General features: G+C 34.9%; 1 protein-coding gene across 35 annotated transcripts in view; it reads right to left on the bottom strand.

Annotated features, from left to right (window-relative positions):
* Positions 1-20,553, bottom strand: part of LOC112049503 (tropomyosin-2) — a 41,112-nt gene that overhangs the window by 4,502 nt on the left and 16,057 nt on the right. For 3 of the 35 annotated variants that reach the window (XM_052886590.1, XM_052886591.1, XM_052886592.1), the window contains exons 4-10: positions 10,988-11,121; positions 8,740-8,857; positions 6,409-6,479; positions 2,607-2,682; positions 1,713-1,775; positions 838-900; positions 72-141 (exon numbers count right to left, since the gene is read on the bottom strand). In XM_052886590.1, the coding sequence (XP_052742550.1) occupies positions 72-141; positions 838-900; positions 1,713-1,775; positions 2,607-2,682; positions 6,409-6,479; positions 8,740-8,857; positions 10,988-11,121 (595 nt within the window). Of the gene's footprint in view, positions 1-71; positions 142-837; positions 901-1,712; positions 1,776-2,257; positions 2,321-2,606; positions 2,683-4,865; positions 4,937-6,408; positions 6,480-7,280; positions 7,399-8,739; positions 8,858-10,987; positions 11,122-15,782; positions 16,321-19,201; positions 20,291-20,553 lie in introns of those variants that run through there. The other 32 variants (XM_024087428.2, XM_024087409.2, XM_052886596.1 and 29 more) reach the window with 27 other exon arrangements.

Here is a 20,553-nt window from a genome sequence, read left to right as displayed (position 1 = left end):
GTAATGGATAAAATTTCCTAACTTATACTCAATAAATTTCCTGATTCGTAGATAAATTAAATAAATATTACCTTCAAGCCTGTCAACCTCCTTCTGGAGTTTTTGCACAGAGCGCTCAGCAAATTCAGCACGAGCTTCAGCCTGTAAACATTGAAGAAACATATTACAACATAAGTCTTTTAAACAATGCACAGCCCTTTTTCTGTTAATTACTTTTTATTAAAATTTAATGTTGACTTTACTAAATGAAAGCATAAAAGGCTATTTTTTTCGAAATTTACTGCATGCAACATATTTTTTTTTATTCGTTTAGTTATTTTTATGAATTGATTAAAACAACACTAATTTCATTTATCTGTTTAACTTATTAAATCAATAATAAAGATTTTGAAATCGTAATATTACAAAATTATACGAAAAATATACAAAACTACGAGTAACACAAAACTACTATATTAAAGTTCAAAGCACCACACAAATCACATGCAATTTACCTTTACCAAAAGCAGCTAAGTGCCGAACTGAAGCTATAATTGAACAAAATGTACAATTTTACCCCTTATAACATAAAATGAAAATACCGTTTATATTTATACAAAAGAGTGAAGGCCGGTAACTTTGGTCTACTAAATTTTTTTTCATTTATCTACATAATTTTACCTGATTTTGAACCTGTATCTTTAAATGTGATCATTTTTAGGTATATATTTTTAATATAGGTAAGCTAAAAGAAATCAAGACATGATATTTGATATAATGTTGTGCTTCTACATCTCAAAATGTTTATCCGTTTATTATATTGACAAGACCAAAGTTTCCGTCAGTACAGAGACTTACTTGCGTCAGTTTCTGCGAGAGGCTGTGTATCTTATCCTCGACGTGATCGCGGGACGCCATCGCCTAGCCACACATACTCATTACTTAGCAAGCCACTGGCATGCTAGCGCCCGTAGTATGACTGTACGCCATTACGTTAGGATCCATACAGTTTACGATTAAAATGAATGGCATAGATAAAGTAGATGAATAGGAGAGCCAGAAGAGAGAAGTTTGTTTATAGATTTTAACATTGTCAAATTAAGTTGAAATGCCATAATAATTAGTAATAAGATAGTATAAAAGTATTTCGGCGAATATAAAAGTCTAAAACATGATTTGGCCCTCTTTATAGGCAAACTAAACTAAACACACGAAGCCAATAAAAACATGGACAGTAGAGTCAAACTTATTTACATAATGAACTATTACGCTATACATATATAATTAAAAGGACAGGAAAGGAGAAAATATCCTTTGAAAGAATAGTCTGAATTTATACAATATAAATAATAAAAATAAAGCATAATGACTAAACTGCACAATAAATAAGATCCCAAAGCGTACGATCACAAAACAGGCGCAAATTATATAAATAAATATTAAATACAAGAATAAAATAAAATTATTCACAGGTAATATAATGATAAACCTCTAAAATAATATGAAGATACATAGATGAAGCACCAACCGCTGTCAGCCACTCGACTACACAAACCTACACCAACTGAATTAGCCCTTCTCACTAACTTGTTAGCACGGATGGAAACGGAGATTTAGAAACACAAGGATAAAGAGGGGCTATTTCATGATACACAGATTGGCAATGAGCGTGGTTCAACACTACAACCACAACCATATCTATCTAAAGACTCCTTTGCTGCAGCCGCTGTTACCTCTTTGAGCTGCGCGTCGAGAAGTTTCACCTGACCCTCGTATGTTTCTTCCCTTTGTGTCGCCTGCGATTATTTATTGTTAACGAATGTACACAAATAACAGCGAAAACGAAAACTCCATGCAGTATCCTACAGTGGCGTAGTATAGTTTAATTTACAACAGCAACACTGTCAGATACCAGTACGAAGGTTATTAGAGAAAAACTAAAAAAAAACATCATAACTGTTAAAAGAAAACGTACACAACAACTAAACATAATAGTACAAAATCGAAGGAGTAAAAAGAAAAAACGGTTATACTCGCACTACGTTTCACGCTCAATATATCACAAATCATGACTTTGGTAGTAATATGTTTATGCCATTGAAAGTTCCGGGCTATCAAAAACATCAGATTACGAAATGAACAGTCTAGTTAGTCGGGAAACCAATTTTTTATGATTAATTGAGCATGAACAGTACACTAGAGGGAGTGTGCGGCATAATGCAGTTAGGCAAGCGTACAAAACACTCGCACAAATGAACCGATCTCGTTCGCATCACACCTCCTTTAGGCGGGTTGTGAGGGTTTTGATCTGATTTTTGTACTCCTCTTCACGTTGGTTGGCCTGTTGGGAATTACCCATTAATCACTTTAGTAATCGTTCTATCTTCCTACACTGTTTCTAGCTTATCCAGTTAATAAAGTTCAAACTTAACATCATTGTTTTTAACGTAGCAGACATCAAATACCTCAAATAAGTATCTGGTTGGTGCATCATAATCAAGTTTCTCTTTAACTTCAATTAATTCAACTATTTTATGGTCATTAGCATAGATTCCTAGCTTGGATTGATTATCGAAACTAGCTCTTATGTCAGAAACGATAAGGTATTAATTCATTTGCGAACATACCTTTTCCTCAGAGACTTCTAGGGATTTCAGGTTGTTGCCGACCACGCGGAGCTCTTCCTCAAGCTCGACGATTTTGCTGAAATTAATAAAAGAGAAAAATAAATTACACCTGTTTAATGTGCAGATAAGAATTGATAGTTATATAAAAACCCCTAATATTTCAATGGTTCAGAAAATTAAAAGTAGTTTTATTAATAAACCTGACCCAAATACGACCACCTAGATGTAAAGTTACATAATATAAATTATTGCATTTGTCAATATTAAATTCATGCTGGTTATGTTTAGATGTTATTTTTATGTCAGTAACCTTTATTTAGATTAGCGCTGTAATCAAATATTGGTTACAGTCAACCAATTCATGCAAAAATAAAAAGAATTGTAGAAAAATGTACGCTTCTATTTTTTGTTTTAACACCAGAAAAGACAACTTATTGTTTTGATGACAAAAAATAATTTACGAGACTTATTTAAAATCAATTTGAATATTACGTCATTTAATACAGAATGTCAGGTGAGTTTGTGGCATCCTAACAACGAGTATTATAGTCATTTTTCATAATTAGTACCAATTTGCGCATTATAAGGTTTCTCATCCGGCATTTTAGTACGGGTAATTCTATTCGCTAGGCAATAAGTTCTACTTATATCAATCCAATTATAAAGTAAGATTACATACATACATCAACGCGACTTGTATCGTCTAATAAGCATATTATCTGCAGCATGTGCAGTGACTCAATGAATATAAGTTGTTAAAAAACAGATAATCACGCTTTCAGTTTTAACCCATATAATCAAAAATATAGAGGCGCAAAACATTGAATACATAATTTTCTGACCTTTGACGGCGCCACAAAAACTACAAAACAAATTATAACAAAGGGGTTGTATTATTTTTGCAATTCAAAAAAACCTTGTTGCCTGCCATCAACTATGCACGTCATCTAAAAAGTTCAACCATTTTTATCTGTCTATTTTTTCTACGACTTTACTGTATATCTAATGACGATATATGTAGATGCATTCAACATCGTGATATAGTGTGTAAGTAATTTTGCAGATATTGACTTCTATCTAGATCTATGACTTCGTCGGAATTCAAACAGGTTTTTGGCAGATGCAGAAAAATAGCTAGTCGTCACACTTATCATTTATAGTATCTAGCTATCCCAAAACTTAAAATTACCTTTAGTAAATGTCATTGTTTAGTTCTAGTTTAAAACTATTCGTTATGGTCTGTTGACACTTGTGAATCATCAGTTAATACTTCAGTAGCTTATGATATTGTATAATTACACTTAAAAATGTATTTTAGTGGCAAAATTTGAATAATGTGAAATAGATTCATATCATTAATTATACGATAATATTGTATTTTACCACAACATATAATCACGTTTACAAAGAAGTTGTCGTTTGTGGTTAGCATAGAAGCGTAAGATGTAACCATTTAAAACGAGGCCGTCTGTATAATTGAGACATCAAGATTAAAATGCAAGATTATAGACAAAAATTATCGATATTTGGTTTACGCGACGTACTAGTACATCACTATATTTATGACACGGGTAAATACCAACATTGAAATATTTCGCGTGTCCTATAAACAACACTTGGGTATTAATTATACTCTTTATTCAAATCGACTTTAATCTATTAAATGTATGTATTTATACATTTAATCTATTAAACTATATACATGATATTGAATACAGACTGCCTGATCATTTTAAAACGGTTTTATTTATACCCCTAGTACGATTGTACACGAGATAACCGTGATATATTAACGATATTTATCGTAACTGTAAAATTAACAATCTAGGATGTTTTATTTCTGTAGTTATTATTTTTAATTTCATAGTAGGTACAGAATAATTTAATTAACCAAAAGTGCAAAAATTTTTTGACAAAATAGTAAAATTGACTGATTTTTGACTTAATAAACGTTTAGTTTATAAAACACTTTATTTTCTTTATAAACGTTAAGTTTATAAAACTAATTTCTTTTAGTAAGTTATGCAAGGATTGCATATGCGAATGACAATTACAAAATCAATAATAAAATCGTCGTTGTTCAAACAATACATACTAGCCTAGTAATAACAACAAATTTTATAAACTTATGTGCACTATACTTAGCTAGTCATGTGAACACAGCTTAGCAAAATTTCAAACATACTACATTAATCTCTACACAATGTGGATACTCGACATCGACCTCGTACTAGGGGCACTCGTATAGTAAGTACTTACCATTCGCTCTGCTCTGCGCGTTCCTCGGCCCGCTCGAGGTCCTGTTCCATCAGCACGAGCTTGCGCGCCACCTACCGCCGGCCGAGCGTTAGTACACGCCCACGCACACACACGCAACACACACACACACTACTCTACGCCCGCCAGACGTCACCGCTCTCGACTTTACGCTTTGCCGGTGCAGTGTAGCAACTAGTAACTATAGGTATAGGTAATAAATTTGTGCTTTCCGTTTTATTGTAAAGCCGTATACAAGCCTATTACATCACATTCATATGCAACGGAAATAGGAAACACTTTACAGCTTTGTGTTACAGCTTTTTTTCTATGAAGCTTTTTAAAATATTAGTTATTGACAAAGTGCTTTCAAGAAATATGGCAGACATATACCGTATGGCCATAACTTTAACAAGCATTACATTTTATATTATTGGTACAATTAATAAGTGCAAAGGATGTGAAGGGACGTATAGGTTATAGGAGTTTTTGGAGTGTTAATGTTTAAACATTTCATTGATTAAGTTTCATTGCTGGAGTAGATATATTGCAATTACTGCCTGTAAGTGCATCATGTATTATCAACGATAAGCTTGTGTTATTATATCGCTTGCTTATATTACACACGAAAGCAACAAACAACAAATATATATATACATAATTCAACTAACAGGATCACACAAAGCGGGGAGTCGAGAGCGGCGTCTGAACGCGGCAAATATAAAATATAAACGAGGGTTGTCCCAAAACATTGTAGCTCTAAATTTTAGTTTCAGTAATATTTATAAACAATAATATCTAAGTGCTATCTAGTGCGTTATTATATTCGTTATGTGATGTGTGCGCTTGCATATGTGCGGCACGCATACGGCCAGTAATTCTGGTGTAATGCGGTGCATATCTGAAAACGAAAATTGCCCTATACCACACATATCTCCTGGCAGAGACTAGCCTACGGCCGCGCGGACATGATACACACACTAAGGAACAGAAGTTTAGTCGTGACACGGACATGATAGTTTTACATCGCTTAAGAAACATCCATGAGATGGGGCAACCCTTGTTTTGTTTTAGTTTTACAGGGAAGTGACGTTCGCAGCTCGAGAGTCACTTCCCTGCGCGAACTTAAATATTAAGTATAAATCAAAACTCAAAATTAATGTAAAATAAAAACAGCGCCTATGAGTTATGACTGATGCGAAAAAAATGTAATGTCACCACCTCAGCTGCGATCTCGTCGACGACCTAAAATGGACATGCAAAAACAAAAGAGCGCCGATGTTAGAATTATCGATGTCGAATACGAGTTACGGTGCAGCAATGTTAAGAATGCAAATGAACAACCATGCAAAAATAAAACTGTGGCGAAAACTCGCTAAACGAATCCACGGGCTCACCGCTTTATATCTCAATGTCACTCGATACACCGAATCTGAATATAGTTTTAACGCGTTCGACAAAGTATTCGTTTAATTTCTGGGATGCATGTATCAGTAACATTGACGAAGTGCGACGGGAGCCCGCGGCCAATTCAATGGAAACCTACGATTCACCGGTTTCGGCGCGCTCCTCTGCGCGCTCCAGATCAGCCTCAACCATGGCGAGCTTACGAGCGACCTGGAGACATGACACCGTGTGTGAGAAACTTGCGATACTCGTACTAGTACCTTCTACGTGCACAAATTAAAAATGTCAAAGTTATTATGTACTTCGTCGGCGTCTTGAGCAACTACACCCTTCATATATGGCAGTGACACTTATGTAACGTACGCGAGGCATGGACTTGTAGATCCTTATAAGGGAAAGAAACGTACGGTCGCGTACGATACTTCTCCATTTTCGGATTGACTTTTAAGACTACCTTCACCACGCAGGGTCATATGTCAGGGGAATTAGGACAACGTGGAGACCATCTGTCCACCACATGTTATATTTTTCGCAACGCGACAGGGGTCTACGTTCAAATAATAAATTTAAAGTGGATAAAGTGTATCTTATCAGAGATAACTCCGTCAGCAATTCCAGAACGCTTTATCAGAAGTCTATCAATGTAATGTAAACATGCCACAATACGAACAACTTGAAATTATATTAGTGTAATCAATTTTGGCTGGGTTTTTGGTGTTAGTTAAGAAGTTACGCAACAAAGACAATTTAAACAAATTCAGCATTATAGAAAAGAATAAGGGTACGTTATTATTTTAATAGAGTTCTTCAAAACCTCAATAAAGGGACTAAAATAGTTCACAAAACACGGCAAATCGGCGTCGGTATTAAAAATTGCTCAGAACTTTAGCGTTTTAGAATTACAACATGTTAACACTGACAAAAGTGATGCGGGAAATGATATATTTATAGACAAAGTATGCGCTGGAAAGCAAAACAAGGGTAAACCAAACAACAGCACAACTCAAAGACCTCATCGTATTTCTTGTCGGCTTCTTCAGCGAGGAACCTGGCTTCCTTCAGCTGATTCTCCAGGGCGTCCATGCGCTCTTCATCAGCCAACGACCTGTTCTCGAGGACCTTGCGGGCGCTGTACCCCATAACATTCATAATAAGTTTCGGTTCCAACAAATCGTTTAATATCAAGGGTGACCCAGGAGTTAGAAGACATGCAAGGGACAACACATTCGTAAGGAACGATCAAAGCGACATACAACCTGATGAGCTGGAACGCTGTGAAGAGAATGTTAGAAAAAGCACGCATCGTAAACATAGCAAAGAATGTATGTGTCATCAAAATATACTAGGACGGTGCGTGCTGTTTCTAACGTAATAAATTAACACATTAACTAATTGATAATACTCCTATTTTGAACAGCCTTACCTCATGCTTCTAATTCAAATTAGGAGTAATACTATCATTTGAAATCAGAGACACTCATACAAAAATCGACATATCTAATAAAAAAAATATATTTATGAGTATTTGAGTGTTTCTGATATCCCAAGTATTATTTTGTGTTGTTATACAATAGAATTGAACTTTAAGTTAAACTTTGTCTTTGCCCTTGAAGTATAAAAAAAGTTTAAGGCTTTTTCTAGTCTAGACTAGCCCAATCTGACGATTTTATCGTCAATAAGTTACAGAACTAGAATTTTTACAATGCAACGGAACGGTCTTTCGTTGAATTGTTGCTAAGTTCTTACGAGTATATATAATTTGAAGCCTCAATAACTTTACAGTAAAGGGGCTGGACTCAGACCGAGGTCAGGAGTTCGATTTCCGCCAGCTGGATCAATGTCGTACCCACTCCTAGCGTTTTTTTACGTTATATTCAAAGAAATCATACTAACTGTAACGTAATCAAATTAAATACAAAGTTACTTTGAAAGTGAAATGTGACATTTAAAAAGGCTCAGTTAAGTAGGTAAAAACGTTCCGAAGTAATTGTATTTCGAAATATAAAATTACACTCAATATTTAAATCGTTTTGGTGGTGTTTCGTAAGCACTTATATTTTTTAAAGTAAAATATTTTGTTTAATCTTTTTACTTTATTTTGCTCTAAATAGCTATTTCTGATAGTGTTCTTTTACTCTGGTGTTATGTTCATATTTAATCACATTTAGCTTTAATTAATCTCAGGAACACTATGTACATCATGAATTTTGGCGCATTTCGCCTCTCTATTCTAGTCGTATTATCAACTTTTTTAACGGATGTGAGTACCTATTACCTATTAGCCAAAAGTCGATCTTATCTGAAAATATGCATCTACATAAGATTGGTTGATAATGAATGAATTAAAAAGGGTCAAGATACGGCCTTTATATAAAAATCTGTAGGAAATGTTTTTTGATTTTGAAATTATCTAGTCAATCATATGTATAACAACACGCATCGAAGCAAGTTTGCATAAACAGACGTTCACCTCTTCGTATTTCTTGTCGGATTCCTCTGCGATGAGTTTAGCCTGTGACAGTTGCGCTTCCAAGATGGCGACGCGGTCGTCCTCCATATTGGTTCGATTTTCCAGCGCCTTGCGTATTCTGGTTAGTGCGGGGCCAAACACATGCGTGTTATAACATCGATATCGATAAAAGTACATGATAGACTAAAAAGGTATTCTTTTGAATGATTTACAATCTTTATGTTTGATTACGAGATAGTATTTCATTTTTTTAAATCAATTTAAAATTTAAGTAATTATATTGTGAAATATTTTTTTTTGGAATTGAAAAAGCTTTTTGCTCTCGTGATCAAAAATAATCCAAAAGGAAAGGGAATATCATATCGTTAAAACTAAAGTTCAATAGGTAAAAAAGAGAAAATGTTGAGAGTTGATAAAAAACACGAAAAACAAAAAAGCTAGGTCACTAATAATAACACTCATGCACACAATATTTTTGAGAAATTGTTAAAGTTTAAATTGGTCAATTATAATTACAATATGTAGTAAAAAAAAACATTTTCTATTTATCATTTTATTGTTATGTAAAAAAAATTTATAACTAGATTTTCTTGAATAAATTTGTAAAATCTCTTAAAAGAAAAAATTTAAAATTGTAGACTTGACGATTTTGAAGAAATTAAGTAATTAAAAACTATTTTGAAGTGAGTATAAAATTGAAAAACTTGCTGCAAGCCTTTCGGTCTATCTGTGAATCATCGCGCTAAATAATTATCTCGTTTACTCAATGCCTTGGTTCGTACGCCCTGGGCAGAGAAAACTTTAATTCGCAACCTTGAGACAGGTGTATTATGGGTTTGTTCTGTACGCATGTATGTACGCGTGTATTGATGTCGGGGTAAAATGGCGTAACCAACGCAATCTGATGTCACGCTATGTTCTAACGTCTGGATTTATCATGTACCGTATTTAAAATTTATCTAAGCCCCCATTCGCACGAGCGTTTTTTTTTTGGCGTTAAAAAAAGTGTACAAATATAGTATGAAGCTAAATAAAGGTCTATTTCCAACGCCCAAAATTGAAAATGCAACACAGCTCTAAAAAAGCGTCGCGTTTTTAAAACATATACTTGGGAATTCATTTGTTGTATTTGAACGCTTTTTAGCGTCTGTCAAAAAAGAGCTCGCGTGAATGGAGGCTAACTGCCTCGTTGGTCTAGTGTTAAGTCTACGCGGTTTCTGATAATGAAGTCTTCGGTTCGGATTATAAGTCGGGATATGGAATATTGAGCATTTATTTATTTTAAGAAATTCTCAGTGCCAGTTTGGAAGTTGGTAGTGTTGCAAAATTGTACTTCGATGAACACTAACCTATCGATTCCGGTATTCATTTTTAACATCTGATAATGATATTAATAGTGACATTGTTAAACATTATTGCCCTTTAACCTGCCGATCCGTATTGGATCAGCGTGGTGGATTTAATCTCCATATCCCCTTTCTAATAAGGAGTTAGACCTGACCTTGCAGTGGGTCATTTCAAGAGATTAATAATGGCGATATTCAAAGGTGTATGGTATAAATATAAACCATAGCTTAAAAAAGAACAACACCTTACACATCACGCACGAACGCCTTACAATGCGTTAGGTAATATTAACATTATGCTGAAACATAATGTTAAATTCACGTGTCTGTAATTTTACCAGCAACTGCACCCTTTAACTAATATCTATATGATATGTTTGTAAACTCCTTGATGATAAAACCATGGTGAAAATACTAACTATTCTTGCGTAGAAAAGTATATTTTGAGTAGAAGAATTCTGTAATATTTTACTTGTCATATCAATAATCATATCATGTATAAATAAATATTTCATTTGGTTTTTTTAAAGTATATTTTTTAATAACCTAAACAGCGAGCGTATTTTCTTTTTAATTTTTTAATTTCAAATATTCCATATACAGACCTATACAAGTAGAAAATTCTGTAATATTTTACTTGTCATATCAACTCTTAATATCCTTAATATTTCATTTGTTTTTAAAGTATATTGTTTTTAATGACCTAAACAGCGAGCGTATTTTTTTTCATTTTTTAATTTCAAGTATTCCATATACAGACCTATTCAATATTCTAATTGATTTTTAAGATAAACTGCCTGCGTATTTTTTTTCCAAACTCACTCACATACATCAGATATCGTCAGCCACCGTTACTTGCAAAATCAAACGAGATTGCTGGTTGCAACATGGCGCAGACTCACCGTTCCGATTCATCGGCGGCCTGACTGGCTTCCGCGAGCTTAGCGGTCGCGGTCGCCAGACGCTCCTCTGACCTCTCCAGGTCCTCCTCGAGCAGCTGGATGCGTCGGTTGAGCGCAGCAACTTCGGATTCGGCCTGCAAATACATACTATCGTCAGCAAAACTTCAAAAGTTCCACGTATAAGTAGGACTTATCGAGGCCATAAAGATTCGATCTCCGTTTATTGGACTATTGTCGACTCCTACTACCTACTCCTAGGAGTAGTTAGTAGAAGTCTTAACGACTTGACAATTGGGGGATAAGGCACATTTAAAAAAAAATTGAGTTTTTTTTGTGTTTATTGTATTGTATGTTTCTTTGTGGTGTAAAATAAAGTGTATTTTCTTTATTTTTTCTTAATAAGAATAAGAAAGATATCTAATTCATTTAAAATAGCAAATGGTATGTTCGTATGTATTACTACACTGAAACGAAAAACGTTTTCTATTCAGATTCTTTTGACAATAAAGCTATACCAAAAAGTGCATAAAAACATTATTTATTATATTATTAAATACAGAAGACACTCGTTACACTATCTTTAACATTAGTATCTAGTACTTCTTAAGTATTAATATAGCTAACATTAGCTGTAGCTTACGGGAGCTGTTTTAAGACTATCATAGCTTTTAGTAACTATTTAAAGTTGATCAATCTAACAAGTTCTAAGTCCAGCGTTCGCCTAAATATTGGTTTAGATAATAAGAAAACTAATTAGTATAACAATAGCAATGTTTTTTCAGATAACGTCTAATCTTACGTACGAAGTCAGTGTAAATATAACATGCGTTATATTGAATCGTGGTGGTAGGCGTTCAGTAACTTACTAATAATTCTAAATCTATTGTGCTAGAAAAACAATAGGTCAAAAAAAAAACAAAAGAACTAGAATCGTAATACCTTATAGGTACTTTCTCAAAGAGATTTTTTTCTGAGGCTTATTTTTTGGTCGGATTATGTTTTAAATAGTTTAAATTAATGACAACATTAAATAGCTGCGTGGTTTAATGACATTGGCACTAGAATTTAAAGCACCAACTACAGAACCACATTTAAAATTAACTCAACAGTTGTGAATGTACACAGTTTATGAAATCAATCTATACCTACAAAGAATAAAAAAAGAAGTTAAAAAGAAGATTCTTTAAAGATTGTCCCATCAATATTTCATGATCATAAAAAAGGATGTATTAAAAAACGAAAACCATGCGGACGCCCTCTTGTTTTTTATAAAGTAAAAGAACCGTAGACAAATCTTCTAAAAATATTTATGTTTGTTAGGCTTAATAATAAATAATTATTAATTCAAGCACAACTTTTTTATTATTACTGTTGAAGATTTTGTGCACAAAGTGAGTAATTGTATTTTCTGTGAATTTGAAAGTCAACATTTATTTGGTACACAAGTTGTAGGTACCTCAGCGATGACTCAAAGTGCAATGACTCATTAAAATTTGACTATCTTAACATTTTACTTATATTTTAATTTCTAACCATTATCAACTTGCCAACAATCAACATTTCCGAACTGAGTAACCAAAGACAATGATTACAAATGGTGATAGACATCACGTTACCGAATAAGTAAGAATAAAACATGCTCATTTACATTTAAAATGTACCTGACTACTTATCAGTATGCCTCCAATGACAATTGCTAAATAAATTAAATTACAGGTTCTGCTACATTAGTATTATTTTCTACGGCTATAAAGTATTCCATAAAAATTACCGCTCTGAGAAACAGAGTACCTAATCTGAATTTTTATTTCTGAACGAGCATTCTCCATAATTTTCGATTCCATGGAACATCACTAATCCGTAAGGTTTAACGATACGCAAGAAATTGATGTCGATTTTTGTTAATTACATCACGTGTCTGCTGACAATTAGTGATGTGCCAAACATGTGAATCACCGTTGGTATCGATTATTTTTACCGTTCTGTCCTAAAACCGATGGTCGCCTACCCGTAAAACTCTGTACGTCTTCACATTGTTCTTGGTCTTTACATATGTATCGTGTAGGCTCTGTTGCATTGTTAAACGTCGACACATTATACGTGTTGTGAATTAACCACCGTTTGAAATATTTCGCTAGTTACTCCTTTATTTATATTCAACGGCTCGCGCACATGTTTATGACATCACGCGTCCTTGTTGCGAGGATGCTTAAACGAGTCCCAGTTTCTCCTTTTATCCTGTGTCGTCATTATCGCGCTAATAATAGACGTGAGCAGGCCATACGTGGTCGTGTATCAATCATTACGTTCATGTAATACTAATAAAATACATACTAATATGAAACTCAAAAGTAAGTATGTATAAATTAAACAATACACACATCACTCACTGCTGAAAGCGTATGTCTGTCTGTTTCATGGCTTGACCGCTGTAACGATTTTAATGATTTTAAATATATTCTTGGGGCAGTTCAAAGGCAAACTTTCGGGATAAAAAGATAACTTCTTATCCCTGAAAAATCATGATTCCCGTGGAAATTTTAAAAAACAGAATTTTACGCGATCAACGTTCAAAACTAAATTATTCGAAAAAAATCATCAATTATTAACAAAAATACAAGACTAAAAATCTAACAACGAGTATCTTTTAAAGATTAATGCGTCAAAAAATAATGCACAGTTTTTGCATTGACAAGTTAAATATTCAGAATTGATTAAAGAAACGGGAATATTCGCGAAATTTTCGAGAGGAAGATTAATTGCAGTTTGTAATTTTTTTAATTTGAGGTAGATTAAATTAATGAAAACTATGTACCTATAAGACCTTAGATTACGAATATGAATTGTATTTTGCCAAAATATTAATTACATCTCCATTTCTGAACAACATAGCGCACGTCAGCGAACAGAAGCATAGACTGTTGAATCGTAAAGTGATAATCAAATAATCTATTCATAGCTACGAGACTAGTCACCTTGAACTCGCTCGAATGTACTCACATTGACGCCCTAAGGCTATTCTGTCTTGGCATACAGAAACTTAGATACTTAATCATATTATGGGTCAACAACCTGTAGAACAGTTTAGTGGAAAGTTTGAACCGGAGTAGGGAACAGTTAATTTTCCTTTGGTAACTGATCCGGATCGCGTTGATAAGGCTTCATGATCACACTTCAATAGACATGGTAATGAATGGTATGAAAGGGAGCATACATTTTGGTTCAAAAAAGTTTATTACAGGAAGTAAACCAACGATGGACACAATCTATTGACTCCTAACAATGGCTGACAAAACAATTAGGGACCCGAAACAATTTAACGAACGGTAAATTTGTAAGCCCATCTTTAAAAGTATCTCTCGTAAAGACGAGGTACAGGTACCTGTTGTTACTGTCGATTTCACTTAAAACAATCATGGTGTTTCTAGTAATCCTGCGAGCTTTAGTTTGCAGTAATTAGGTTTGGTCGGAGGTAATTACTGTCGTCATTATAGTACCATTTTTTAAAACAGTTAAGAGCAAATGTTTGTTAATCGTTTCGACGTACCTGTTCAAAGTAATGATAATTTTGATCATTATTTAACGTTTTTAGAGTATGATTCAAAAAGCAGATAACAGCACAAATTTTAAAAGAATTATTAAAAACAGAAAAACCAAAAGAAGTACCTTTGTGGCCATTCATGTTGTTTGCAACATTTAAATAATAATAATAATAGTCTTTGTACTTGCAAAGAGATTTTTTGCTAAATAATTCCTTGAACATTTTAACTCAAGACAGACAAATATATTCTAACTAAACTCATTGCTAGCTACAAATTTAAACACGCCTACAGCCGAAGTTCGTCTTCCAAATTAGCTTCTAAATTGTATTACATCACTGCATTTAGGGTTATTTAACTACCTTTGCATATGGATAACCTTACATTCAACAAATCAGCTATAAGCCGCATTATGTTTATATCCGGCACGATCTTGAGTTAACAATTTCTTATCAACTCTTGATATAGTATACGAAGGCAGCTGATAACGTAGATTATTATTATGTTTTATACAAAATAAAAAAAATAAAGTCAAAAACTTAATGGATATATTAAATTATGGAAATTTGAGTAAGATTCTGATCGAAGAATTTTCTGATGTTACGTAGTTTGATCTACAAGGAGTTTTATACGGTACATTTCTGCTGCAGCTTAATAAATTACGTCATAATATGGCGATAACGGCAAAGAGTTGGACACGCCTTTGGCGCCGGCGCGAACCTTCGGGACATCCGATCTACTCCGAATGAGAGGAATGCATTGAAGGGTGCACGGTTCCACGACCCGAACCGGCTCACTCGACATCATGTGGCACAAGCCTGGTACGCGACCTCCAACACACCAAACCTGTTACGTATAACAGAAACTGACACGCAATGTACCGCTAAATTTTGGAAAAGAACCCATGATTCCTTTATCCAAGTAATTTAGGAGCAGGTAACTATACATTATTGTTGAATACCACTAGTTTTCGACGGCAGATCTCAGTGGCAGTATGAAAAAACATGAATTCACTGTCTCGCTTTAACGATTTATGGGAAGATAGAACAGAAAGAGAGGCGAATACGCGTACGTCGCCGGCACACCTCTAACTATGGCCGGACATTACTCACTATAGGTAGATAGTAATGTAACTTTTACACAGCTACTGATACCTTCTATAGGCAGGACGACATCATTTCTAACACAAATAGGAACACATTTTTACTAAATCAGCACAAAATACACATCACAGATATATTGCACGTTATCCTTACTTCTTCTCTCCGCATTATTTCCACTTGCAATCGTTTGTGGTACTCCTCACATTCATCCTTGTATTTTTCCATTTCTTCCTTTGTTTGACGCATTTTCTTCTTTAGAACATCCAAAATGGTTCCCTGCTGCATGTTTGTCGTCATTTTGATCACTATTTTGTTATATGAAACGCCTAAAAGCTATAATCTTAAGACACCTTCGCCCTAGTCGCGAAAATGCCAACTGACTGTCCCGTTCGTTCGTTAGCGCTCTGTATCGCGGAGACACCTCGGCCCGAATGAACACAGCCGGCGAATAAAATGGCCGCCACTAGCTCACAAGCTACAATGTTATCACCAATTAACCAATGACGCGCCCTTTTATGCAACGTTTTTTAATCAATATTAACAATTATGTGGTTAATATATATTTAATTATGATACAAAGACTATCTGTCCTGGCTTTAGCACATTATTTTACAAATGACAGAATGACGGCGCGCTCGACCAGAATAGTAAACGTCACAGAGAGTCGACCGTTCGAGCGTTCGACGTGCACTAGCTCCACCTATAAAATGACGGCGACACTTACATCCTGTAAAAACGAACAATAATGGAAACCCAAAATATGGGATAGGTGAAACGGTTCAAAGATTGTGCACAATACAAATGTTCGGATGTTACGTTAGACTGAATACAGAAATAATAATTATTATAAAGGAATTGTTATGTTAAACAGTAGCAACTATCGATGATACCAGTGTTAATTAAATGGAAATTAATAAAACCAGGTAAGTAATCAAAATGGAATGAGATTTTAATAATGAAGTAATGCATAATAATAAAGAACAAAATTCTGAAATTTTACTACTAAATAAATGTAAAATGTAATAAACGCCATCTGGCGAAAATTTGCCAAACTGCGAAGTGAACAGTGTGTCTCGTCATTCTTTACTCGCACGATAGGTGACAGATCAACGACCAAACTGCACAAGAACCGCCGAATTTCTTACCAATGACGTAATTTAGAAAGTACATGTCTGTTCAAATTCCAATAAATGAGTACATAACTCAACCTGTTCTCATTATCTTAATTGAAATATTATTTTAAGAACTAAAAGTGTATTGTTGGTTTTCAATTATTAACTTTCTGTTATACTTTTATTTTAAAGGCTAAAAGTTAATTTTAACTAAACCACATTCATCTAACTGTTTAATTTACTCTATTTTTGGTCTGAAATGACTAAATATCCTCAATTCGATATTGAACTACACAAGTCACATTAAGTAATTATGTATGTTAAGTAAATATGTCCCAGTCACTTCATTTCAGTCTGTAAATACCAACTACACCACATTTTATAGCTGTATACAATCGAATACAATACAATAAGTCCTTTTTTGTTCTTGTGGGGTGTCATGTCAACATATTTTTCCTCATTTCTTCTATTGGTTTTTATATCTTTATGGGCGTATTTTTTATATATCTAGCAAGTGAAGAGTAATTAATTATTCTCTGTAATCTTCTTTAAAAGGTTTTAGCAGAAAAAAGACTTATCTGCAACAAATAACTCAACAACTTCAGTCCAAAGTAGACTTACTTTAACCATAATCAACAACCCAGTACGTACCTACATAAAATATCGTTTATTGCACAAACTCTGAAATCCTTTTAAAAGTTGCATGTTCTAAAGAAAACACATTAATACCCAAAAATGGGGACGGCTCAAAAAACAGGTAGATAGGATTTACCTAACTACGCGATATCTATAACATTTTTTGTATCATGTTTTTTTTTTTGGCCAAGGAATATTTCTAATCTAAAACAATTTAGGTCAATTTTGAATCACCGACGCGAAAGTAATTTTGGGGATTATAAATTATATACCTACCTATAATTGGGGTGTTATTATGACCGCTTTGTGTGTCTGTTTGTCGTACCATACTCGTAGTTCTTAAAATAAATTTGAATGCGATTGTTTAATATTTGAAAGAGCTGGTTTTTAAGCGATTGATCCTAAAGATATGTTTCATTAGTCGGTTCAGCCGTTTTATCGGGGTAAAACTGGTGGTGAATAATCGTTTATTTTGTAATATAGGTACCTACCTACCTGAGAAGGATTCTTTACAAGTGAGCCCTTGACTATAATCTCACCTGAGATTATTAATTTACTCTCACCTGAGATTAATCAATGATGCAATCTAAGATGGAAGCGGGCTAACTTGTTAGGAGTAGGATGAAATTCCACACCCCTTTATGTTTCTACACGACAATGTACCGGAACGCTAAATCACTTGGCAGTACGTCTTTGTCGATAGTGTGGTAACTAGCCACAGCCAAAGCCACTCACCAGCCAGATCTGGACCAATTTAAGAAAACCTCATTCGGCCCAGCTCAATTGGGGATCGAACCCAGGACCTCCGTCTTGTAAATCCACCGTGCACACCACTGCGCCAAAATAAAGAAGCACGATCTGATGATGATTGATGACATTAATATCGATCAAATCATCAAAAAGTTATAACAGGTGAAAGGTTAAAAATGAAAAAAATATTTAAAAAAAAATGCTATTCAATGAATATTTAAAAAATTAAATGAGGACATCATTTAGATAACAATCATATCTTTTCTATGTAAGAAATAGTTACCAAAAATAAAATAATACCTATGAAAAAAACATTTTTCGTTTTTATTGTGATTGTAAATGGATTTCATTTGATGATTATTTTGAAATATATTAATATAGAAGCATGAATAGGGAAAATATATTAATCTGATTTACCTAGGTAATAGGTACACGATACACTGTAGGTACCTATGTAACTATCTATCTCGAAAAATTTATCAAATTTTCTAGCATTTATTTAAACGTTACATCGATTAAATCTTGTCGATAGTTATAAAGCACGGCCCTAGTGACTAGTTTTAGTAATTAGTAAACCATGTTACCTAATATGTAGGTAATTATAATTTAGAAAGTACACGATACACTTTCAGAGCAGGATGAATTTTTTCATGACATGATCTCCTTTATTTCATTCTTCCTATTAGATATTTAAATATTTTTTATGAAACGAAATGTAAAATTATTATTATTTAAACTAACTACTGTGTATAAACAAAACGTTATAATCCTACACCAACATAATCTAATAACAATGTTGTTTTATTGCAAAGGAAATAAGGTTCATAATTGTCCACGTGCGCTATGACACCTCAACGACATCTAGCGGTAGAGATCGCAATCGTCAGCGTAAACAAGCAAGCCAAATGTCAATGGCTCAGCTGATCGCCACACGCGTATTTAGCTTCGCTTCGTGGAGCAGCGTCAAGATTTTTCCGACGGAACGTGATTAAAAATAGTTCTACAGTGCGCATTTGGCCCACGCCTAACCGACTCACGCATCGAAACAGAAGTCTAATAAATGTAGGACATTACCCTTTTCAACGCCGTGTTCTTTATGTTCTGCAGCTCATTCTTGATAATGGAAAATTTCATCATCGTGTCCGACGAGAATATGGAGCTTCCGAACGCTAATCCAGGATAGTCCGCACATCTCCTCCGCCGTCGGTTCTCCCTTTCGGCCAGCACCTCGGTGCATTCACTAGTACACCTAAGTTTGGCGAGCTCGGCCGTCTCGGGATCATCGTCGGATACGTCGGAGGCCACCACCGTCACGTCTGCACCGTCAGCCGCAGATCTCTCCTCTCGAAAGGAGAAATCGTCATCGGAGCTCCCGACCGAGTCGTTTCTAACGTCAAATTCATTTTCATCACAAATATTCGAGTCCGCGATTGTATTTCGATTGGAAAGTGCATCGTCACTATTCGTCCTTGTCAGTCGTTGAGATTCACTAACACTATTGACACAAGGCACAACATCGTCTGTTCCTTCTGTTAGTGTTTGGCCGTGTAAGGTCACTCGTTTGGACGGAATGGGGTCGGCGGGTGCCCCGGGGGCGGGCCCTCTTTCGCCCCTCAGCCGCGGGTGGTGTTGATGCCCCCTGCGCCGCACGGGGGTGCGCCCGTGGGCGTGGGGCGCGGGCGCGGACATCACTGCACAGCGCGCGCTCCGACCGGCCGCGCAACGCCCGCCGCCATGTTGACTGACTGTCGCTTTCCGTAGCGAAAACGTGGCGCTGTAGTCGCACAATTAGCCGCCATCTTTTGTTTACGTTACCGGTACTGTTTTACCGACTCCCGCTTTCTTTTTAATTTTTAAACTGACGCGACAAAATTCCAATTAATTTATCGCACACATTTTTGTTCTATCATTTTCATATGATTACTTTGTCTACCTAATTAAATAATAATTTCATTAAATCGAATTAACACCAGTTTAAATAGTTTTCTAGATAAGGAATTTGTAGTAAATAGGACAAGATGTGTAATTAACTAAATAGTGCGAATCAAATATTTGAACAGCAGTTAAAACACGCGGAGAACGCGGTCGGTAGTCTAATTTTACCTAAACACCGGGCACCGAGCCCATATTAGGTGTCACGGGTCGAAAATAGCCACCACGGAACGCGGGCGCGCGGCACAAGACTCGTAAACATCTGTGCAAGACGCAAGTCTTATTCATAATAATAATTTATACACTGCATCATTACTAAGAAATGTATTGTTTGATATTTTAAGGTTTCGTGGCCTTATGATATGCTTGGTTTGACACGCCGAGCTAATCTCTAGTTATACGCTACTATTAGGTCATAAGAAGGCTAGTAATAATATAATCCTTTCAATGTCCTATAACTTCTTTAATAAATGCGATACCCTAGAAATCCTGTA

This window comes from Bicyclus anynana, chromosome 17 (genome assembly GCF_947172395.1).
Source record: "Bicyclus anynana chromosome 17, ilBicAnyn1.1, whole genome shotgun sequence".
Classification (NCBI taxonomy): Eukaryota; Metazoa; Arthropoda; class Insecta; order Lepidoptera; family Nymphalidae; genus Bicyclus; species Bicyclus anynana.
Note: the sequence above shows the minus strand (reverse complement) of the source record. Positions and strands in the feature narration are given on the sequence as shown.